The sequence below is a fragment of the Phocoena sinus genome, chromosome 4 (genome assembly GCF_008692025.1).
Source record: "Phocoena sinus isolate mPhoSin1 chromosome 4, mPhoSin1.pri, whole genome shotgun sequence".
In the NCBI taxonomy this organism is placed as follows: Eukaryota; Metazoa; Chordata; class Mammalia; order Artiodactyla; family Phocoenidae; genus Phocoena; species Phocoena sinus.
Window position 1 is genome coordinate 70,488,393 of NC_045766.1, and position 25,588 is coordinate 70,513,980.

General features: G+C 36.1%; 1 protein-coding gene across 5 annotated transcripts in view; it reads right to left on the bottom strand.

Annotated features, from left to right (window-relative positions):
- The window catches only part of ATP13A3 (ATPase 13A3), a 79,678-nt gene that overhangs the window by 32,199 nt on the left and 21,891 nt on the right, over positions 1 to 25,588 (bottom strand). For all 5 annotated transcript variants that reach the window (XM_032629289.1, XM_032629290.1, XM_032629287.1 and 2 more), the window contains 18 exons: positions 25,421 to 25,519; positions 24,809 to 24,982; positions 23,980 to 24,162; positions 23,614 to 23,684; positions 21,585 to 21,665; positions 20,361 to 20,430; positions 18,244 to 18,378; positions 17,691 to 17,763; positions 15,221 to 15,352; positions 13,549 to 13,728; positions 13,246 to 13,403; positions 12,333 to 12,521; positions 10,667 to 10,728; positions 6,975 to 7,125; positions 4,279 to 4,395; positions 3,649 to 3,666; positions 3,350 to 3,503; positions 3,133 to 3,253 (listed from right to left, as the gene is read on the bottom strand). In XM_032629289.1, the coding sequence (XP_032485180.1) occupies positions 3,133 to 3,253; positions 3,350 to 3,503; positions 3,649 to 3,666; positions 4,279 to 4,395; positions 6,975 to 7,125; positions 10,667 to 10,728; positions 12,333 to 12,521; positions 13,246 to 13,403; positions 13,549 to 13,728; positions 15,221 to 15,352; positions 17,691 to 17,763; positions 18,244 to 18,378; positions 20,361 to 20,430; positions 21,585 to 21,665; positions 23,614 to 23,684; positions 23,980 to 24,162; positions 24,809 to 24,982; positions 25,421 to 25,471 (2,120 nt within the window). In that variant the 5' untranslated portion in view covers positions 25,472 to 25,519. The remainder of the gene's footprint in view (positions 1 to 3,132; positions 3,254 to 3,349; positions 3,504 to 3,648; positions 3,667 to 4,278; positions 4,396 to 6,974; positions 7,126 to 10,666; positions 10,729 to 12,332; positions 12,522 to 13,245; positions 13,404 to 13,548; positions 13,729 to 15,220; positions 15,353 to 17,690; positions 17,764 to 18,243; positions 18,379 to 20,360; positions 20,431 to 21,584; positions 21,666 to 23,613; positions 23,685 to 23,979; positions 24,163 to 24,808; positions 24,983 to 25,420; positions 25,520 to 25,588) is intronic.

Sequence of the window (25,588 nt, forward strand, 5' to 3'; positions counted from 1 at the left end):
AGACCCTTTTGTGGGGAAACAGACATGCAAGCAAAGGGATTATGCAAAAATAATATGTGCTTCAGCACTACAATGGAGATGAAGTCTGTTCAGTGACAGCTGCATTCTTAAAAATTCTAAAGCTATCAAAATTATATCACAGAGGGCTTCCCTGGTGGCGCAGTGGTTGAGAGTCCGCCTGCCGATGCAGGGGACACGGGTTCGTGCCCCGGTCTGGGAGGATCCCACATGCCGCGGAGCGGCTGGGCCCGTGAGCCATGGCCGCTGAGCCTGCGCGTCCGGAGCCTGTCCTCCGCAACGGGAGAGGCCACAACAGTGAGAGGCCCGCGTAACGCATAAAAAAAAAAAAAAAAAAAAAAAAATTATATCACAGAAATATTCTTTTCAATAGTGAAAATGGGGTTTGAAGATAGGGGCCAAAATTTCAGACTTACAATAACCAAGTGGTTTTCCTACACAAAATTCAAAATAAGGGTGCTTAAGTAAACAGCGACAAAATCTAAACATCTTTGAAATTATATAATTATACAATGAGTGGTAAAGATATTAAAGAATAGTTAGAAAACTTAATATGAATTATCCTGCTGGTGGTAACAGGAGAAATAAGCCTTGAAGCCTGAAAATGCATTTCAAAGCACAAAGCTGTACCGATGTGAAACTACTGGGTCAAAGCTCTGTAACCACTTTCCTGTGAGGTTCTAGTTTCTGGCTGCAGCTGGTTTCCTAACTCTCCTAGGAATGATACAGGTCATGGAAATCTTGCCCTCTAGTTAATGAACGGTACAATATTCAATTCAAGATATACAGGTTCAAGCTGTAAGAGAAATGCCAAAACCTGTTCCTACAGGTAGAATGGAAACACAGAGAAGATCTTGGTTGAAAGATGAGGAAGGGGAGTAGAGAGAGAGAAGGGTTGATAGGGAGGGTAGGGTATTCTGCACAGAGGGAACAGCCTGTCCAAGGCACAGAAGGATGCCTGAAAGACAGGCTCAAGAACCATAGGCAACTCAGTTCTCAGTCTTTAAGGTGGGGGAGGAGAGGTGGTAAAAGGCAAAGCCGTAGAGAAAGACAACCCTTAATGTTCCCTTCGTAGGAATTAGGGTATAATATTTTACACGTGTGGCTCCCAATCACACGTATGCATGCATCAGATCATTTGGTTGCCCCTGTCTTTTTTTTTTTTTTTAAACGTCCCTGCTTAGACCAAATTCCCCCAGTATTCTGTTTTAATAGGTAGAATTCCTAAAGTTGTTTTTACTTATAGTTATTATTTGGCTATCCACTCCACTCCTTTAGTTCTCGTCCAGAAAAACAGGATTGTACTATAAACACTGTCCTACCCTTTTCACATAATGCGCTTAGAATAATTAACAGAAGTATTAATACTTCAGGATTTAACCACTATCATATCATGTTATTTATACTATTTAAATTTGAACCTTATGCTCACATAGAAATATTTCTTTAGGCTGGATTCCTAGAACTGCACTTGCTGGGTCAAACTGTATAAGCAAGTTGAGATTTTGACAGGTACTATGCATGTTCTTTACAAATTTACAATAGTGCGGTGGCAGTATGCTGTTAAAAATTTTCTCAAGCCTTCTCTAACACTTGATATCATCAATCTTTTCAATTCTGTAAACCTTAAGAAAGAAGTCATGTCTTGCTGTGGTTTAATTCTGTAGTTCCCCAAGACTGAAGTGTCGTATCACTTTCATGTGTTCAGTGGCCATTTGCATGTCTTTTTCTGATAATTATCTGTTTGAATCATTTACTTTTTTTTTTTAACTAAGTATGTATTCTGTTGTTTATTTCCTGATTCATATTCTTGCTTGTGAACTCTGCCAGTAGATGATGGGGAGCTATTTATAAGAATTCCAGGTAGAAGACTAGTATTAGATTTGAATGTTAAAGAGCTCTCTGTAGATATAGTGTGGTACACAGATTAGATATAGGAAAGACTGGTCTAAAGAGCCGAGTCCCTGAATTAGAGACAATGGCAGCAGGGCAGGGATGTGAGAAGAAAAGTCTGTTTGATAGGCAGAATTAGCAGGATAGCCAATAAATATTTCTTTCTGCTTACAAAATGCTAGGTACCCCGTGAAATATTCCTAAACAAAAGTGTTATCCTCAAAAGGTCGATCTGTTATCAGTTATAGTAAAAGTGACAATCCTTGAACGTGAAACCCATAGCTATAACTGGAAGTAAACGTGACGCTGGTAATGGCCATCTGACCTTTGCGGGTGAGGGTGGGAGGGTGTGGTTATTGTGACTGATGGTACTTGGTTTCAGCTACTGGGCAAAAGCAAGTACAGGTGACCCCTGAACAACACAAGTTTGAACTGTGTGGGTCCACTTACACACAGATTTTTTTTCAATAAATACTACAGTACTACAAAATTCACAGTTGAATCCGTGAGGCAGGTCCTGGAGCCAATCCCCTACAAATACCAAGGAATAACTGTAGATCACTGGGGAAAAATAAACTTCTGTAGAATTATGTTTACCAAAAGCATAATTATGTTCCTAAAACATGCCTGACACATAGCAGGCACTCAATAAATATCTAACAAATAAACTAAAAGTAGTTCCAGAGGGACTTCCCTGGTAGCGCAGTGGTTAAGAACCCGCCTGCCAATGCAGGGGACACAGGTTCAAGCCCTGGTCTGGGAAGATCCCACATGCTGCAGAGTAACAAAGCCCATTCTCACAACTACTGAGCCTGCGCTCTAGAGCCCGCAAGCCACAACTACTGAGCCCGTGTGCCTAGAGCCTGTGCTCCCCAACAAGAGAAGCCACCATGATGAGAAGCCTGCGCACCACAACGAAGAGCAGCCCCCGTTCACCATGACTAGAGAAAGCCCGCGCGCAGCAACGAAGACCCAACACGGCCAATAAATAAATAAATAAATATTTTAAAGGTAAGGTAGCTTTAAAAAAATAAAAGTAGTTCCAGAGAGTTGTACTTTTATCTCAACTGCCTAAAACAAACATTGAACTGTTACATATTTGCATATATCCAATAAATATTTAATAAATAGTAATTGAATATAAATTATTGTACAAGACTTTTATAAACATAAATGATGCTTTATTGGAAAAACTGTAGAAAAACCATTCACCAACCTTACCTGCTGATATTCTGCACTTTGTGCCACGTCAGTTTTGACTCCAATTTTCTGTGTGCAAGAGCAATCACACGGAAGCCCTGTTTGGTGTAATTTTCTAAAACTTTTTCAAAGTCAACAGGAACTTTGAAGAAGGAGGAAATAAAGGTCATTATTAGAATTGTGACTACAAGCTTACACAAATAACAGAATCTCACTCAAAGCCTAGCTGCTTCCTTACCTGTTTCAGGTTTACAAAGACCGGCAATGACCTCCGGCGCCCCTTTCACGTAGGCGTCCATCTTCCTGTCCCCTAGCACCCTCGCAACCACACTCATACGTTGCAAAGCAGAAGAAAATGGGAACTGGCGAACAATTCCTATCTCATAAATAGCCTATGTAATTTCAAAAGATGCACAAACCATTTGTTATTTTTTAAGAATTAAAACAGATACACAAGTATATCTACTATACCTCAATTTAAAAAAAAAAATTTTTTAAAAGATATACTTAGGTAACAAGTAAACATTCTTCACTTACTGGAAGTTCAAACAGCTCCTAAAAATAAAACAAGACAAAAAGAATAAAGTAATAGTATAAATTAAGTCCATTGACACACTCAAGCTAAAAAAATTTTAACTACACATCCACAAAACATTATTCGGAAAACAGTAAGGAATTCTGAATATTTCAAAGTCAGGTTTTAAGATTGCTTCTTTACCACCTCCCATTTCTTAAAAAAGTATATTCTTGAGTATTTTAAAACATTCTGCTATCCTAGAAATATTAAAATATTAAGTTCTAACATAAACTAATAGGAACATATTTAAAAATTACCCTAAAAATAAAGCCTTTCACATATTATTTTTATTAAGTCCCAGGAATACAGATGCAATTTAAAAGTCTTAATAACCACCATGCATCTAAATCATAAGGCACTAAGCCACTCAGTATATAGGAAAAAAGTAATAGTACTGAGAATTGAATCTCAATGTTTTACACAGAAGGCCTGCAACACACCAGGTGTAGTTTCTGATAAATGCAGTAAACATATTCATATCTCTATTAGAGTTAGAAAAAGGACATGTGACTTCATCTTCCAGCAATATTTTAAAATGAGGACAAAATGTGAGCACCAACAGTATTATCTAGCTTAAAACAATTCTGCACCATTTCTTGGTTTCCTGCAGGTGTAGATTCAGGAAGCAGCTGTTTTGGGGGACGAACCACAGTGGGCATAATTCGATTATGAAGTGCTGTTTCCTCTTCAGTTGCTTCTTCCAGAATCTGAAAGGAAAATATTCAAAGTATTGATCCATGAAATTCATAAATTCAATTCACTGGTTCCATTTTAAAATGAAACATTACGGCTATCTTCAGTTAAGTTAAAAAAAAAAAGTAAAACAATATATAAACAAAGCTAGTTAGTTAAAGTCCTAGCAACTCATGGGAGAGGGGAGACAGAGGTTAGTAAAGAAATAGAGAAAAACTTCTCTAATTTTGCTCCTACAACCAGTTGGGTTTAAAGACTACTTCTGCAAGATAAAGAAGGTCCTTGCAGTTCCAAAAATTGTCAATCATCCAGGGATTCCTTTCTGCCAACAGAAGAGGATTCAAAAATATGTGGAACTCAGATACGGTTAGCAGAACCACTGGGTCAAGAGCACTCTGAGGAACAAAGATGTGAATTTAGTTTCCCACCTTGAATATGTCTAATTAAAGTACTACTATCCTAACTCCTTGAAATTTAATTTTAAAATATTTCTGGTGAAAAATTCTATCAAAAACTTGTATTAAATACACGCACATGACAATACAACTAATTTGGCTCTATAAGTGAAGGAATCATCAACGGGAAAATGAAGGGGAAGAGAGCTGTGTCCAATTTACACAGTTCTTAGGAAACATTTTAACACCTTACATGGTATTAATCACATAAAATAATAGTAGTGCCCAGTTATGTGAAAACATTCCATAGATACTCTGTGGTAAGATCAAGCATCAAAGCATCTCAGAGTCAAAAAAGCATGCTATTATACAAACTTACTTATTTAAACCCACTTTTTAAAAGATTCACATACAGAACAAAAAATCTACTGAAAATCTATTCAGTTGGAGAACAGCTTTAGAGAATATCAGAGATGAATCAGCTGTACTTTGTTCTACTCCTTACAAATGAAGTGGGTCTCCTTTAAGGAATTAAATTTAATGAGTATTTATTGTGGGCTTTCAGAAAGTGGCAGAGTACTTCTTCATTCATCTCCCTCCCTTTCAAAATACTAACAAAACACACAAAAAGAAATAACCCTGTAAAAGTAAACAGAAAGCAAAGCAAGGAGACTGAAACATATTGATGGATATAGCAATGAAGGAAATAGTAGCCCAGAATAAACACAAAAGGACATACAGGAGAGGTGGGAACATTTCTTATCAGCCAGAATAGCTGAGCAAAGCAAAAAGAAACAAAAAAAACCCCAGGAGTCATGCTCTACAGATACGAACTACCTACCTGAGAGGAGGAAGGGCTGCTAATATGAGGGGCAGCATTCCAGAGTACTGCGTGTGCAAGCATTGGGGGAGTGGGCGGGGAAAGCAACCTAAAGACTACTTCTGCTCCCCTGAAACTGAAGAATGCCTGCTGAAGGCGCCCCACCCTCAGTACACAACAGGCTCCCCCAGTCAGCCTTCCCATTCAGGGAAGACACTTCTCAGGCAAACAGACCAACATACATATGAACAAGGATGAAACCTTGTTGCAGCTACCCAGAACTATCAAATCAGACCTTCATTCTTAAATATAAAAGTACCATCAAGATGCATAATGAAAACCAAAAGCATGAAGGAGATGTCAATGACACCTCAATTTTTTCTAAAAGCATAAAGGAGAAGATTAATATAGGAAGCAGGGGAAGAAAACCTGACCCAGAGAAAATTAAAAATTCAGAAGCAAGAAAGGAACTTTAAAAACAAACTATTATTACATCTATAAAAGAAGAACAGAGAAAACAAACCAGAGAACACAAGCGAGCACTCAGAAATTAAAATAATCAAGGACAAAACAAACAAAGAAGTGAACAGACAGAAACCTCTGCGCATGCGTGTGTGTGTAAGGACACAGGAAGTAGTACATGGATGGGGACTAAAGAGCACTGAAGACACATGCCCACTCTATACTTCTGCCCTATGCCCAACGAACTGTGTCACTGAGATCTTCTTACTGACTTAGACCTACTGCCTCAAGATACTGATACCTGCTTTCTCTTGTAAACATGAAGCAGGGCCCTGAGCAGGTCATCCTCTATTAAAGGTCGTTTGAATGAGTCAATTTAACTAAAACAGACTTTTTAGACAATTATAAATATCTCTCCAGTGATGTACCTTTAGAAATTACAGGGCTTCCCTGGTGGCGCAGTGGATGGGAATCTGCCTGCCAATGCAGGGGACACGGGTTCTATCCCTGGTCCGGGAAGATCCCACATGCCATGGAGCAACTAAGCCTGTGAGCCACAACTACTGAGCCTGCACTGTGGAGCCTGCGAGCCACAACTACTGAAGCCCACGTGCCTGGAGCCTGTGCTCTGCAACAAGAGAAGCCGCCGCAATGAGAAGCCCACACACCGCAATGAAGAGTGGCCCCCGCTCGCCGCAGCTGGAGAAAGCCCACGCGCAGCAACGAAGACCCAATGCAGCCAAAATAAATAAATTTTTAAAAATAAATTAATTAATTAAAAAAAAGAAATTACATAGTTCCTTTTATGGTACAAGATAGACCACTGTCAAAACAATGTGAAGAAACAATTCTTTGCAAGTTAATTTTTACTATTTTCCTAAAGTTAATTAATTGTACTTTAAAACACTGAACTTACCCATCCAATGGCTTCAAACATCTTCAAATCAAGTGGATCGCCAGAAAGCACTCCTTCAATTTTTGTAAGTGAATGACAAGTAGCCATACAAGCGACAAACTGAGACTTTACCAACATCTCATTGCAAACCTTTTCTTCTGGCAAAAGAAAACTATGTAGAAAATTCACTGAATTAGATTCATAAATCCCAAGACTGAAGACAATAGTCTAACAGGACTTTTCAGGTTTTATTATTTTAAAAAGTAGAAATAAAATGTTTGCATTTATGCATGTATTAATTTTCACTATAGATTTTGACATTCAAAAACATTTTCTTCCATGAAAATTATTATACATGACTAAAACACACTATTACCTTAGATTCTGAATAACTAGACCAGACATTAACAGTATAGAAAATGCTACATACTAAACAATAATTAAAACTCCTGCCTATGGACACATGGCAAATTAGAACACATAAAAACTCTCTTGTAAAAACATAAAATGAATGTGTAATGCATTACCTTTCAAATGCAAAACTGGGCTCATAAGAAAGAAAAGGAAAATTTCAAGTGCCAGAAACAGGGAAAGGAAAACCAGAGGGGTGTGACCTTAAACAGATGCTGTGACTGCCTGGGGGAGAAGGAAGAGGGAGGAGAGCCATCTCAGTACCCTTAAGGCCTTGGGTTTTAATAACCACACGGGGAACAGGAGACAAAGTTGTGGCCACATACAAAGTGGGGAGTTGGAACGGAGAGAATCCCTCTCACCTAAGACAGCCAGTGCTCTTGAAGAGCTACACCCTTGGAAAAAGAGTATACTAGAAAAAATTTACCCACAGACAAAGGCATAACTAAGAATAAGCTTACCTCTTTTCCCCCACCCAAAGTTCAAGAAAACAGTTAATATCTATATAACATATTTACTATGCATTAGGCACTGTTCCAAGAACTTTAAATTTATTTGACTCCTCTCATCCTTATACCACAGGAAGGTGTTTTATTATCTCCATTTTACAGATGAGAAAACCGAAGCAGAGTGCTTAAGTAACTTGCCAAGTCACAGCATATAAGTGGCAAAGCAAGGATTCAAACACAAGAGGTCTGGTGTCAGTACCTAAACTCTAAACCATTACGCTACTCAGGATGGCATTTGGGCTTGAATGTATGTTACTGCCTGGCCTAGAAATCCCCAAGTTATGAAAGTAACATTACAGCTTGTCTGGCACCACTGACACTACTTTTGGCCAAAGTCTAAACTCTCTAGAGAGGAGCTCCCACAACACAGCCACAAAGGAGACTCACAGAAAAATCCTGCTAAGGATGAGTCCATAATTTAAAAATGAACCAGGAAACAATTCTCACGACTCAACAGAATTAGAATCCCATAAACTTGAGATAATAGAATGGCAATCTGAAAGAATGCAAAGAAGGCATTTTAAAATTACAGACTTAGAAAAAGAACAAGACACCATGGCGGGGAAAAGGGGAGAGGCAGATTTGGAAAGAACCAAATGAAATTTCTTGTCCAGGGTATGGTTAGGATTCCCAGATGGAGAGAAAACAAAGAATGGGGGAAAAGCCATAATGGAACAGAAAAAGGCTGCAAATTTTCCAGAATTTAGGAAAAGCATGAATCTTTAGAATCAAGAAGCAAAATGAGTACCACACAAAGAAAAAGATCATGGTAAAACTGCAGAAATCAAGCATAAAGAAGTATTTTTTTAAACAAAGTAGAAAAAAAAATTACTAAAGAAGACTAAGACTTCTCAGTAGCAATAACAAAAGTAGTTAGGAGAAATGGAATAACACCTCCAAGGTGCTGAAGGAACACAGCTGTCAACCTAGGAATCTATACAGTTACATCATCATTCACGAGAGAGAACGAGAAAAGAACTACTAATGAATGTAGTTACGGAAGATGGCAATTTAATCCAGAGGAATGGGATACAAGAAGCAATGGTTAGCAAAGGTATCCGTAAACCTAGGTAAATCCTTGCATGCAGACTGTATAAAACCAAAATCATAATCATAAAATGTTATGCAACAAATACATATAAAAAGGGAGGTGAAAGTAAAAGTAGTGTACAGTGCATGGGTTTTGGGGGGTTTAGAAACTAATAAAGACTTTATTTTAGTTTAGACTAAACTATGGACTAGTTTAGACTAAACCATGGACTTTAGACTCGAAATATGAATATTAATAACTTAAGGACAAGTAGTAAAAGATTAGGACGTATAAATTCTGAGAAAATGAGAGAAATATGAGAAAATGTGTTTGGGAATTGGGGTGAGGGATGGCAGAAATAATTTCAAATATATCTGAAATCACAATAAATGTGAACACGATGGCAATAAATGTGAACGTAAAGACTGAAAAGTAAAGAGATAGAAAAAAAGATATAGGAGGCAAACATCAGGCAAGAGCAAGCTGGTGTAAAACTATACAAATATTAGATGAAACAGAATTTAAGGCAAGATGTATCACTAGGGATAAGTAAGGTCACAATGTGACACGCTATTTACCAAGAAGATGTGAGAGCTCTGACATGACATGAACCAAACAATAGTCTCTCAGACTGTATAAACCAAAATCCCACAGACTTTTGAGAGAGAAAAAATAAAAAGTGGCATAGACACAGCTATAGTAGTAAAACTTTTAAGCATCAAAGACAGCAAAAACAAAGTAAAAAGATGAAACAGAGACTGGTGAAATATTTTTAATGTATAGTACTGAAAAAGATGATCACCCAGAAAATACAAAGGACTTTTACCAAGTGAATAAGATAAAGACAAACAACACCATTAAAAAAATTAGGATATAAACTGACAATACAGAGAATGCTAAATGACCCTCCTTCCAAAAATGTGAAAATACGCTCAAACTCCAAACAAAGAAACTCTGAACAAAGCCACAATGAAATACCATTTCATATCTATCCATTTGGGAAAATCAGAAGTCTGACAATGGCAAGTTTTGCAAGGATATGGAGCAGCAGGGTCTCTCACCCACTGAGGGAGAGAATGTAGGTTCGCACCATCACTTAGAGAGCAAGCAGACGGTACCTACTAGAGCTGTGGCCATGCATGGGCGGTATGACTCAGCAGTGAAACTTTTAAGAAGCTGGTTTACTGAAACTCAACCACATGCTCACAGAAGTTGTGTGCCTAAGAATTTTAATTGCGACACTGTTTGTGAAAGTGGAAGGAAAAAGGGAGAAAAAATGAAACTGTCCCTTGGCTGAAGAACAAATATTATGGTTTAATCACATAACAGCATACTAAACAGCAGTTAAGATTAATAAATTGGATCTATACATATCAACATGGATGAATCTTGAAAACAATGTTATGAGGCAAAAAAGCAGCAAAACACATACAGTACATAACAGTTGTGTATATTTATTTATAAACAGATCTTGTTTATGGGTAGATATATATGAAGTAAAAATATAAAAACATGCAAAGATAACAATACAACTTCAAAATGGTGGTAGGGATAGAAAAAGGGATAGGTTAAGACTTTAGCAATATCTGTAATGTTTTAAATCTTTTAGGAGATCTGAAGCAAATATGGCAAAATGTCAACTGTATAATCTTAGTGGTGGGTACATAGCTATAATATTACTTTCTATATGTTTGAATGTTTCATATATTAAAATATTTATTAAAATTAACTAAAATAAATGATCAAGTCTAGCTAATAATTACCGTGTATTTTCCACTCGTTGAATCCCCCAAAGATCTAAACCATCTTCAGTAAGAGTTCCAGTCTTAAAAAAAAAAAAAAAAAAAAAAAAAAAGCACACATTTACAAAATCATGAAAAGCTATGCTCCATCTACATAATGGAGTATAATACAGCTATAAGATGGGGAGGAAGATAAGTAAGATCTCTGTGCGTGTACTAATAGAGTAACTTGCAGGACAAAAAGTGAGGAAAAGTGTGCAGAACACTCCCTATGGTGTGGTTCCTCTTTGTGGGTGGGGCGGGGTAGGGGGAGATATGTGTAGAATAGTATACTTATGTACTTATAGTATTAAATGGTGGAACAATGCACCAATCGACCTATCAATCAATGAAGGATGCCAACACAAGATGGGGAGATTAGGGCATAGGGAGCCAAAAAAGGGAAGAGGAACAAGTTAAATGACATCAAGAGGTGCAATAAGGCAAATACAGGATATAAATAACCTGGTTTCCTCAATAAGATGACTGGGAAAGAGAGGCAAGAAAAGCAATGGTCACAGATTAATTATAACTAATGAAATCCTTATTTGGATTCTGACTGAAAACACACACTGTAAAAATTTGAGATATTTTTGAGAAAGGCAGAGCAACCTGAATATGAATTGGATATTAGGTAATACTAAGGAACTGTTAATTTTGTTAAGTGTAGTAAGCAGTGATAATGGTACTGTGGTAAGTTCTGTTAAAACATTATCTTTTAGAGCTATATACCGAAGTATACGGATGAAATAACATAATGTCTGATGCTGCCACCTTCAAAATGAGGGGATAGTGAAATAAGACTGACAAAATGTTGGTAACTGTTTAAGTTGCATAATGGGCAAACGAGGATTTATTATACTTTCATCTTTTTCTCCACTTTTGTGTCTGCTTAAAAATTTTAAAAACATTTCCAAAAAAGATTAAGCAAAATTTTAAGTAAAATTTTCTGAACAGATTCATATAAAACACAGTCATGGGATATGACTTTATTTTTCTCTTAATAAAATACATCTCATATTTTTTTCTTTAATAATGAAGATGCACAAAAATCAAATTCTTATCATGTTAGTCACCCAGAAGAGACAGATGGAAAGTTTTCTGACCAAGGTTTAATTCTCTAAACTTTTAGGAAAACTAATTTCAGGTGAGGAAAGAAGAACCCTTTGTAAGAGGCAAGGTATATTTCACACAGGTACAAAATTTGTCATTTTCACATAAAATCATATAATCAGTGTCTTTCATAATTTTGTAACACATTCAATGAAATCATAGAGCAAACACTAAATGTATATACTTTACAGCAATAACATTCCAGTACCTATATCTGTATAGAGCCTATTCTGTTAAAAAGATGAAAGAGAGGATAAATTTTACTCCTACTACTATAAGGCATAATTCTGGATATGAATGGTAGATTTGGGCAAATAAGCAATATCCAAAGTATTAAAAATTGAAAAATAATGAGAAGAAATAATACAAAAATGATGCATGTGCCAAATAAGTTAAAAGAGAAAAATGAGAAGAACATTTCTTTTAAAACGTGTGCAAATTAGTTGATAAAGAATACAGAAACCATTAATCTAAATACTTTAGACTTACAAAGCTACAAAGTGACCTTTGACAATGATTATGACATTGAACCAACCTTGTCAAAGCAAACAAGATTCAGTTGTCCACAGATGTTTATCCTTTGGGGACTGATACAGAAAATGCCCACTTTTTTCAGTCTTCTTTGGGCATACACAATGCCAGCAGTCATTGCGGCAGGAAGTGCAGGTGGCACAGTAATTGTAATGATATCAAGAGACTCGATAATTATATCCCCAACTTCTACCTACAGTTAACATAAAAATAAATGTCAGACCCCCAATATTAAATATTTATTAACCCAATGGGGGTGTTTCTTTAGTGAAAAGTCTATAAACCATTTTTAATCTTATATATAATAAGTGTGTTATGTATATTCATGTATTAACTATAATTTTTTTCCCTTTAGACATTCTGCAAAATGGAAAGCTCAATGAATTGTCAGTGGACTGTGGGAATGAACTATTTTTAAAGCTAATTCTTACTTTAATAGCCCCATATACTTCATACACTACATACTTCAAAGTCAACAAATATTATCAGATATTGACTCTTACTACTATGCTAGTCTCTATAGGGGATAGAAAAAAGAAATTTGACAAGGTCCCTTAGAAATACCTTCAATTCAGTAATCACAAATAATTTTAAGGCTGTATATACCAGAGGTTAAAAAAGAAAAAATAAAGCTTTTGGTGAGTAGGGGATCACTCCTCCCTTTTTTAAAGTAACTAGAGAGCAAATAAAAGATCATCTAAACCAGAGCTGATCAAAACTTTCTGCTTTGACGGTGATGTTCTAGATCTGTACCTTCTAACATAATAGCTACAAGTCTCATATGGCTTTTTTTTAAGTTAAATTAATTTAAATTAAAATTTTAATTTTTTAGTCTCACTAGCTACATTTCAAATCTTCAAGAGCCACACGTGAATCAAACTAAGAATCAAACTCTATTAAGGGTCCCATGTACATACCTCATTTAAAATGCTATTGATAATAGTGTAGATAAACCCAATGCCAGCCACCGCCACAAGACACAGTAGAAATAAGTAGGCATCTCTGTAGAGTTTAAAATCAGTTGGTTTGGGATACAATATGGAGCGGACAAGCTGTCCTTTGGAAGTACTAAATCCTTTCAAAAAAATTAAAGAAGAAAATGATTATATAGTATTTTTATAAGAAAATGAGAATTATCTCTCAAAACAGAATCTCTTATTAAGCATTCGATAGGCTTCAAATATGCTAAACCATGCAAGACAAGATTAAATATTTTCTACCTGTTCTAACTACTATGGCTTTGACAAGCTCTCCAGTGTAGAAACGAGTTTGAATAACAGTTGTCCCACAAAACAAAGTGTGTCGTCTATGTGTTTCTGGACTGTATAATTCATCTCCCATTCCTTTTACGTCCACTGAAGGATTTGGCAAATTAGTCTTTGTCACTGGAACACTCTCTCCTTTAAAAAAAAAAAAATCCATAAGTTAAAGCATAGAAATCAGTATCAAACACACAAATCTTGAGTTGTTAAATATCCTAAATGTTATCATACTGTTGACAACAGTTATTAACAGTTCTCACATGTGAATAACATAGCTTAATCAATTAGCTTTTGGTCTAACAATTTCCTTTCCCAGAAATATCAGATTTTGTCTTCCACAATAATTCCTGAAAGTGATCTGTGACTCAAAGGTTATCAGTTGGAAATAACTGTGCCAAGTTTCAAATAAGAAGACGAGGTTGCTACCGTCGCCTCAGCACCTGTTCTGGTATCCCTGAGAACTAACCTAGGAAGCACTCTGCAACCCCAAGCACACACAACATGTGAAGATCCACTCCTAATCCCACCCACTCCCCGACCACAAGCGCGTGCGCACGCACACACACACACACACGAGTAAGAAGAGAACAAGCATCCGAGCAAGGCAGAGGAGTATGGTAATTCTCTAACAGTAAAAAAGAGCCAAATTCTTTTAACATTAAAATGTAGTGCTCTGTATCATTCACACTTCTTATGTCAAAGGTGACAGGTGTGTGGGGATATTTATGTGTATGAGTGTGTTTTATGACTCTTAACAGTTCAAAAATGTATTATATAGGAATCACTTTCTTGCCAGGTTGACTATGACAATTAAAAAATAGTCATGGGGCTTCCCTGGTGGCGCAGTGGTTGAGAGTCCGCCTGCTGATGCAGGGGACACAGGTTCGTGCCCCAGTCCGGGAAGATCCCACATGCCGCAGAGCGGCTGGGCCCGTGAGCCATGGCCGCTGAGCCTGCGCGTCCGGAGCCTGTGCTCCGCAACGGTAGAGGCCACAACAGGGAGACGCCCGCGTACCGCCAAAAAAAAAAAAAGTCATGATAAAAAGATACATACACATAGCTGATTCACTGTTATGCAGCAACTAACCCAACAATGTAAAGCAATTATACTCCAATAAAGATGTTAAAAAAATGTTCAAAGAAAAAAAATTTTTTAATTAAATTAAATTAAATTAAAAAAAATAAAGATATAAAGCTCTACCTCCAGATTGTGAGTTTCCAAAGGGAAGCTATTTTAAAGTCTATTTCTCCCCAATTTAATAAAAATATCAACTCTCCTAATCCCACTTTTTGCACATCAAAGTGAGAAGTAAATATGCTGTGGGCAAAGGATTTCTTTCCTCTTCCCTTACTATAAAGCATTTCCTCATGTCAAAAGAATGGACAGAAGAAGGACGAGATATCGTGAACAACAGCATTGTGCTTTAGTATCACAGCTGAGTATAAGGCAGAATTTGGTTCCCTCAAAATAAAAGAAAATCTTTTCACAAATATCTATCACATTCATGACATTCATGAGTAAAGGACACAAACAGCACAGTTAATAGTGACATAGCTTAATCAACAACTACTTAATCCTAGTATCATTATAAACAACTCATCTGGATTTTACTCATTTAATTTAGTTTACCTGTTAACATGCTTTCATTTACAATACAAGTCCCATTAATAAGTACTGCATCACAAGGCATGACTGTCCCATTTAACGGAATGACCATGACATCTCCTGGCACAAGATCTGTAGAAAAGATCTCTTCGATTTCTGAATTTAAAGAAAGAAAAGTCTGAAAAGAATATTCTTTAACTTGGAATAAGAATACAGCAAACAAAAGATCTATCCAAAGGTCACCTGATCTCAAAAATACATTAAAAATATAATGGAGTTAAATAGAAAAATCCCAATAGATGAAGAGTTTTGATAAATAAGATTATTATTCCTTAAGCTAACAAAGCATGGTGTCTAAATGTGTCAGCTAGTTTGTCCCTGGATAGGACGCCAACTGCACAGAGTTGATGCCAAGTCCCCTCTAAGCTAACAGGTAGGTGGGCTTCAACACTCATTACAATGGTGGATGCTCAATCTTAGCTATCAGCCCTATGAGTAAACAGATGATGAATCCACACAGGAGACCCCCTGCAACAGGTAAATAAACTCAGATTTCTGTAATCCCTTGGAAACAGATAAAAGCATTGAAATTTTAGCACTTTCTTTTTTAACAGCATTCTTTTTCTTGTTGCTACTATTTATAATCCATAATGTCTCATTGTTTTCTCAATATTCCTAAAATAGTCCCAAAATATCTTAGACATTTTAAATCAATTTATAATATAAATTAAACTGTGTCATACCTAGTTCATTATTTCCTTAGAAATTTATGTATTATATTCAAGTTAGTTAAACATTTCTTTAATGATCTTCCCAAGTAAAAGGTGGCCTTATATTTGGGCATTCTCTCTCTCTTCCCCTACCCCTAGATTTTATTAAACTATGCTTAGAAGAGACTTACACTAGTTTCTAAGCAAAGATGGGTGAGGAGAAAACTACTGTTTGTGATGTCAGTCTGCAGGACAAATACTCTTCCCTTTCTAAAAAAAGGTAGAAGTAGTTTACTAAGCTATGAGGAAACAACTTTTAAAGAATTCTGATGCTATTTTGCATGTAGTAAGTATAATAATCTTCATTTCTTAATAAGATCCCTTATTTTAAAAACGTGACTCAATGCCTTAATGCCACGTGAAATTCTAACCCTCTTAGGTGCACTGAGAAACTAAATATCAATGATCTGTTGGACTATACAAAGGGGATAAGGAAGCTAAACACTGAGCAGTGCATCTGTCCCAGCATCCTCAGGATCTTCGGCAGCGGCAGAGTGCAGAGAGGAGGAGCACCAATAAGCTACACATCTAAGACTGCAGCTAGGGAGGCAGAAACTATCAGCTGGTACTCTAGCAAGTGACCAGGAAGCGCAAGGAAGAAAGCAACCTGCCAGGCCAACTTGGGTTTACACCTGGATGTAGTATACTGAGCCAAGAGAATGCAGACTGATTTGGTTTTCCTGATCAATCAAAGCGGCTACTGTCTCCAAGGCCCATGATGCTGTGCTGCCTCCCCTTTATCTCCTTTACCTCTTCAATTATCTCACCAAACTAACGTGTCCAAAACATTATCCTTCCCTACAATCCTGCTTCTCCTCCAGTGTTCCCTATTTAATTAAATGACACCAACGTCCATGCCCCCAGCCTGACACCACTGTATCACCTTGCATCCAATGAATCATCAAATCTTCTTCAACGCCCGCATTTAAGTATCTCTCAAACCCATCTCACCACTCTCCATCTCCACAACCCTCACCCTGATTCATTTCATGCATTTAATATTAATCCCCTCTAAATAAGTTCGAACATGGCAGCCAGAATGATTTTTTCAAATAGGCAAATATGATCATATCACTCTCCTACTTAAAACTCTTCAATGGCTTTCCACTGCCTTTTGGGAGAGTCCAAATCCCTTAACAAGCCTTAAAAGGCTGTCCACTATCTAGTTGCTGCCTCTGCCACACTGAATTTCTTTCAGTTATTACAATGACAAAACTCTCTAATACCCAGGCCTCTGGGCACTTAGAACCCTCCTCTATCCCTCTCTCACCCCCACCTTACCACTTTCTCACCTACTTTTTATCTGTCTAATTCAATCACTTAAGAATACTTTTTCAAAGAAGGCATCCCTGACACCTACAGTAAATGAGCTCTAATATCTAACCCTGACTTCTCCCTATCATAGCATTTATCACACTTTACTGTTTCTGTTTATCATGTCTTTCCAACTAGACTGAAGTTCAATGATGGCAAGGACTATGTCCATCCACTGTATCCCAAGAGCCTAGTATAGTATGTGTCACATTATAGAAAAAGAAAAATACAATTTCACATAAATAAAAGAATTTGATACAGAAATATGAGTACAAATCCAAACACACATTTTTATTTCTTATGGAAATAAGTGCATATGTATAATATATTGGGCTTGCTTCACACATTAGGGCTTAGTGGAAATCTTCTTAAATTTACTTTTCCAAGAGTAAACTGAAATACTTACTTACCTTCATTTACTCTGCAAACTGAAACTCTCACAGTACTGTGAGCTGCCACCATGTCATGCAACATAATATATTGCTGAATCAGGGAAAAAAATTTTAACTCGTTAATATAAACTAACTCTTCAAGCTATTAGAAAGCAAGGGTAATATAAAATAAGGTAAGCTAAAATAATAAATTCATATCACTCTGCCTTTGAAAAGGTCAAGACCAAAAGATTCAAAGATCGTTCAATATTTTAGCTCAAAACATTAGACAAAATAAGAGCACTTTAATGAGACAGCCCTGAAAACAGCAGAATCAGCCCTCCAGTAGTCCAGTCTTAGATAAGCAACTATAGATCCTACAGCCTCAAAGCAGTTAAGTGATACGTTGACTCTTAAAAAGCAGCTGCCTTCCCCCACCTCAAAAAAGAGGGAAAGGGAACACATATTCACGTAACTAAAAGAATAACTGTATGGAGTACTTACGTTATACCAAGTATCATTCTACACACCTTACGTGTTATTATTACAAAATACAAACACATTTGTGAAACCCATAATAAATTGGACTTACCTTTCTAATGGCATATAGGGAGCTTATAATTGATACTACAGACATAATCACAATGGCTATAGCATAGTAATAGTATTCATCTGTGCTCCACAGTATAACACTGAACAGCTGGAAAATGTAAAATGGGTTGAGAACCTAAAAAACAAGATTTTTAAGTCAAATTGAATGAGATATTTATAAGCACACAGATTTAAGAAATAACCAACAGGATACTTACAGGATAAGCTCTGTAGTATCCTACGGTAACAAGTAACTACCCAAAGAGCAGGGCAGGATGTTACTTTTTTTTTTTTTTTTACCATCAAACTACTAGAGTTTGACTAAATAAGCTTAATTTATTTGCATCCATTTAGGTTCATACCAAACCCAAACACAGATTCAGCTAGAAACAGCTAACACGTGTGAATTTAGCTGTTCTTCATTCTGCTTTAGCAATAAAATACATTTACTTTCAATAATTACTGTGCTGCTAAAGGATACAAAAACTTTTAACCAACTGGAACAAACATTTACTTATTATGTCAAAGGTTCACTGGAGTCCAAAGAGAAGACAAACATGAAATAAGTTACACTGTTTTGCTTTCTCTAAGGAAATAATTAAGTATTAAAATCTGAATTAAACAAAAAAGATAAGGAGTCCTGGCAATGGACTTTGTTTACCCAAATTTTATAGAATTTTACCAATTTCATTAATAACCCCCCAATGTTTTAAAATTGATGCTTCTGTACTTTTTAAAGCACTTTCACATATATAGTCCCATTTTACTTCAATATCAAATGAGATGGGCTTCCCTGGTGGCCCAGTGGCTAAGAATCCGCCTGCCAATGCAGGGGGACACGGGTTCGAGCCCTGGTCCGGGAAGACCCCACATGCCGCGGAGCAACTAAGCCCGTGTGCCACAACTACTCAGCCTGCACTCTAGAGCCCATAAGCCACAACTACTGAAGCCCATGTGTCTAGAGCCCACGCTCCGCAACAAGAGAATCCATTGCAATGAGAAACCCACACACCGCAATGAAGAGTAGCCCCCGCTCAATGCAACTAAAGAAAGCCCGCGCAGCAATGAAGACCCAAAGCAGCCATAAATAAATAAATTAAATAAATAAATAAATAAAAGTTCCCTTAAAAAAAAAATCAAATGAGATCATTAAAGGATTTCCTACAATTTTACCAATAAAAGAACAGCAGGGAGAAAGGTCTTCTAATGACCAAAGCTAGTTACTGATGAAGTCACATTATAAACCAGTGTTTCTAATTCCTAATCATTATTACACTTTGCTATGCTCTAAAGCAGCATTATATGGCCACTCTCAGGAACCGACAGAAAACAATCTGTACCTTCTACTAAAAGTATTCACTCAATACAGCTAATTCTATACTTTAGCCCCAAACCAGAAAGACTGGAGAGCCCAACTCTCCTTGGCAAAACCACTTACTCCTTCCTTTACATGCCTGCAATCCCTCATTCCCACCGCTTCTACGGCTCTTACAACTGAAGGGTCACCACAGTAACTACTGACATGTATTACTCCTGGGCTAAAGTGCAAGCTCCTCGTTGTTACTCATCATGTCATGTTTTTAATTCCAAACTTCTGGCACAATGCCTAGTTCCTAAGAGTGTACCACCTGAAGAAAACATGATTAATCGTTTTTAAAATTAGAAGGAGGGACTTCCCTGGTCGTCCAGTGGTTAAGATTCCACGCTTCCACTGCAGAGGGCACAGGTTCGATCCCTGGTCAGGGAACTATGATCCCACATGCCACACAGCGCGGCCAAAAAAATTAGCGGGAAAAAAGAAAAGACAGGTGTATACATCTGTAAAATAGGGCAAGGTTTAGATGTGCAACTTCCTGAGAGTAAAAAAACAAAAAAAAACAAACAAACAAAAAAAAAACTACAGACTTCGAAAAGAAAAAAATTAGACAAAATAAAAAAGTAATCATGCTCCCAAATTACTGATCGATCAGAGGAATATCTTTCTGTCCTTCCAAGTAAAAAAATAAGCAAAGAGAAGTTAGGAAACAAAACACCAAGGATATCATTACTTAAATCCTGGCTCTTTTCAAATGGCAAACCTATTGATCACAAATGTTGAGACAAGTACAATTGTCTTACCTCCTTAATCAGAAGCTTAAAAACTGAAGGCACTTTCACAGCAATTTCATTTACTCCATAAAGCAACTTTCTATAACAGGAAAATACAATAATAATAATATTGCATTATATTATATCATAATAACAATTTAGGGAAGGCATTGCATTAGATAAGGCTCAAACCACCGACTGCTCCTTAAATCCAGAACTTAAACGTTCATGTTTCTAAACAGTTGTCTTCTACAATTTAAACTCTCTATCTACAGTATTTAAATCAATGTAGTCCATACTGGATAACTATACTGTTATCACTTTATCTTTTTGTGTGACAAGTACCTCTCCCACTAGTCTATAATAACCATATCAACAAAAGACTTTCTTTTCCACCCATGAACACAATACATCTCAACAATTTTGAATTGCAATTAATTTTTGCAAGAGACTACGTAAGTAAATTTGAGGGGTCCTGTACTATTTTTCTAATAAGAATACTGTACTAAAAATGTTTATTTCAAAACATTATACATTTGGCTTTTTTTAATGCTTAAGTTGCTTAAAACCTTCCACTTAAATTCCTTATAATAGTACTTCCTATATGATACATTAATTCTTGCCTTTTATGAAGTAGAAGCCTGAATGAATAAATTTATATTCCAACCCTTTGAAAGAACATGCTGTAGGAGTACAAGAAAATTTCTAGTGTAGCTGAAAAAGGCATTTATCTCTACGATATGTAATACACTGGTATACTTTTATACTTTAGCAAAGAATAACACTATAAAAAGGATTATGTCTCCCAATTTACAAATTTTCATTGTGGTAAATTTGAGCTCGTGCTTACAATTCCCAACATTTCAGTAAATCTAAGATTTGAATTGTAAGACATTCCATGATTTTATGTACTATCAAGAAAGACAAAAATGCTGTCAAGTAAAGGATGACACTCCACCCACTGTATGACACACCCTCCTTATAGAGATGTTAAAATGCAGGGAAGTGTGCACCTTAGAACTGATGAAATACAGTATATTATCAGGGATATTCACTTCAAAATCAGCTTCAACATTTTTATAATTCTTAAACTGAGAGACAATGCTACCCAAATAAAATATCAATAAGTTGTCATCTACTATAATACTTAAATACCTGTTAATATTACAACTATATGGTAAAAGGGTAGACTATATATACTACTTTATTTAGGAATTATGATAATAGGTCTAACTTTAGTTGGATAAAAATTACCTGTAGGCATGCATCCCCTTTGTCAGTCCTGCACTATGCTTTTCATAAATTGACGTACAAGAAACACCTTCATCCAGTCCCCTAAATAAATCCAAAGTTTTTACTTTAAACAAAGTTTAAAATATCCAAATTTCTCCATGCCTCATTTTTCTATATTCCTGGTTTTAAAGTGTGACTTCCTTACAAATAGAAACCCCTAACAAAAACTGAGATATGGATGACAATTTTTAAATCTCCAATTCCTAAGATAAAACAATAATGAGAGGTCTAAGTCTCAAATGTGGCAATTTCTAAATTATCCAACGTGTCACATAATAAGATGGCTCTCAATACTCAAGCTTATGTAACAATATTATTATCCTTTAAGTCTGTGCCAAAGTTGTAAGAGCTAATAATTAATAAAATTAAAGTATGACTAACTCAAGAATTCCAAACTAAAGATGAAAAAGTTTTTACTTTTTATCTAGTTTTCCCTCTTCAATTTTTAAGCTTCACTCTAAGAAGTCCTACTCATTTTTCTTTCTACAAAAGCATCAATCTAAATCCTTCCCTCATCTAATACATACTGAGAAGAGAAGTGCTGAATCTGTATGAGTCACAGGCAATGTCTAAAATCTGTAACAATTAAAACTGGGATTCAATTAGCATATCTACTTTCCACCACACATGTCTTAATTATGCTTATTTTAATTGAGATGCTATTCAGAAAAACTCTAAAGAGAATATAACACATCATTTAACTCCAATCCTTTTCTACTTTTTTCGGACAGAAAAACCAAGCCCCATGATTAGCTGTTATCACTGGGATAAGTTTAAATTCTACAAGTTGGTATGGTTGGCAAAGGCTACACAGCAAATATGTTTGACTCTTTTTTCGCACTGAGATTGATTACTTCTCCAAAGGTAGCAGGGATCAGGTCCAAGTCAAAATTTTTTTAAAAAACAAAATGACAGTTTATAGGCAGTGTTCTATAAAGAAATCAATGGTTCTTAACTAGGAATGGTCTTCAAAAGTAGGCATGTGGAACTGCCCTGCTCCATTCCAGAATATACCAATTCTTTAGTGTCTGAGGAACAAAATCCAGGCATGAACATTTTAAATGTTCACAAGGTGATTCTTTTTTTATTGCTAATATTAAGAATTCCTTTGCCACTCTCAAGCAACAATACTTAACAAGTGTTTATAATAATCACTTTAACAGCAATAAAAATAGAATCCTAGTTAATTTAGTACTTATATCATTTGAAGCCTCCACAAAAAATAAATTTTAAAGGATTATTCCAATATGTCCTACCCAAGGCTTAACTTGTTTGATGATGTCCCATCTTTATCCACATATTAAAGTGAAATTTATGTTTGTCTATCACTCCATCCCTCAAGTACAAGTGGATGGAACTGTCAGGAAATTGAGAGGTGACAATTCAGATACTCTGACAGGCTAAAAGGTACACTCGAAATTCACTTTGAGGTGAACCCTCAAAAAGAAAAAGAACTGAAAGGCTAAAAGGTATACTCAGGGCTTCCCTGGTGGCACAGAGGTTGAGAGTCCACCTGCCAATGCAGGGGACACGGGTTCGTGCCCTGGTCCAGGAAGATCCCACATGCCACGGAGCGGCTGGGCCCATGAGCCATGGCCGCGGAGCCTGTGCGTCCGGAGCCTGTGCTCCACAACGGGAAAGGCCACAACAGTGAGAGGCCCACGTACCGCAAAAATATAAATAAATAAATAAATAAAGGTATACTCGAAATTCACTTTAGATGAATCCTCAAAAAGAAAAGGACTCAGACTGGATTTTGGGAGCATACTGCTTCTAACTTTTATGTACGTTTTGCCAAGGTACAAGTTGCAGATAGGATTTATTCTAAAATGGTTAGTAAGTATTCAAATAACACCAAGGAGTTATTAATGAAGTGAATGAAAGTTATGTAACAAAAACCTCTTCAATTTTATGTAACACTAAAATGAATTCTTTTCTAGCTAAAACATTATCAAGATACTCATAATCCAAACAAAAGGAAAGTACGTACTTTAAGAAAACAAAATTGTGAAGGGTATCATTCCAGAAGTATTTTACACTATGGTGGGTGAAATAACGAATCTGTAGAACATACATAAAGGTTACATCAAAAAGCATTATTATCACTTGCTAACAATTAAGTTTACTAACACAAATTTAGCATATAATGTAACAACTATTAAAATTAAAGCAATCACATGTAATCTATTTCTTCTAGTAAATAACTAAACTGTTATATACAGTGATAAATAGGCATTTTATATGCATATAATCTCAAACAAAAAAACTGCAAGTACAAAATTATAGACTATCCGTAATAGTATAAAATGTAACAATTCTGGTTCTTAAAGGAACTTTGAGACTAAGATCACAATACCTGTTGTGATTGAGGCTGTGAATACTTATTCATCTCAAGCCTATTCTCTTCAGCCAGATTTTCAGTTAAGTGAACTGCATGGCCATTCGAAACCTTATTAGCCATAGATTTGGGGCTTGAAAATGGGGGAGTTTCCAGAGAAAGAAAGCGAATTTTTGCACAAAACCACATTCTGAATTCATCCTTAGAACAGAAAGGAATAAGGATAAAGAGTCAATTATGCGTATTACATAACCATATATATTTGGTTTCCATTCTTTACACGATATATTATTTACTTATCTCTAATTGAGAAAGTCTCACTTTCCACTCACTAAATGTTAAACCATTTCGAAATATGAAGATGTATAAATTCAAACATGAAGTGCTTTCAACTGCTCACCATTTTATATGTCATACTTCACTGAGAGGATCTCATAAAAGATCATAATTTCTTAATTTATCCAACTATATACTGAGACTAGATATTAAAGCCTCTTATAAAATGCTTCCAATTAGGATTTTAAAACAAATCCTAGGGTGCAACAGCATCGCACAGTAGAAGAGATCTGGGATCCTGTCAAGAGACCTTGATAGACCAACCACTGATCCAATCTCTCAGTGCATCAAGAACTATAAAAAAGGGTAGATGTGATCATTTTTAAGATTCCTTTAAAGTCTAATCACTGGGATAATAGTCACTTCAAACACAGATGCTTTAGAAATACTAGGATTAGTATTCCTCATTGTATCCTAGCAGTGATGTTCTCTTCGTATTTTATTTTGAATACACACAAAGACATTATTTTACTCCTCAAATAATCAGCTACAAGTAAACACGTGGACTTACAGTAGTCCTCAGCAGCACCACTTCACAGTCTTTAACTGCAGCTCTAATACAGGTTGCCTTTACCCGCCACTCGGGCATCCAATAGAGGAGCAGGAGAAGAAAGCCGCCAGTACACACCACTCCGAGAGAAACTATGGCAAGCTTCCAGCGACACAAATTATAGCCATAAATCTCCTGCATGGACATAGTGATTACACATCAAGTGACATGAGAGGTAAATTTCAAAGTGAGAACCCTATCTTTCCCCTCACATACCACCAACAAAGACTTGAGTTTTATTAAGCTGACTTTAAACATTTTTTATAAATGGAAAATTAGAAATTTTGCATTTGAGATATATTTAAGCATTAGCTAATGTAACTTAAATTATCAAATGAAAAAACATATCTCTTTCCTCTAAGTTTTAACAGTTCACAAGTGAAACAGGAACTATACTGGAACCAGAGGTGTTACATAATTCCAACTCAAAAACACAGTCAGAAAGACGACAGCACACTGATTTAGCTGTTGTTTTATTGTATTTTAGTTTAGCAGTTCTTTAAATATACTTTTCTACTTCCCTAGAAATATAAATTCTTCACACTTTATAAGTATATTATAAAAGCTGGCTACCATTTCATCTTCTTGACCCTGGTTGATAGTCTTTCTTTCTTCTTTGTCCATATCTACAGTGGTTGGAAAGGTCTTGTGCTTCAGAACAATTGAAGATAACTGAGGGAAAGAGGAACAAATATTAGAGCATTATCTTGTATCTTGGTAGACTATATCTGATACTAACTT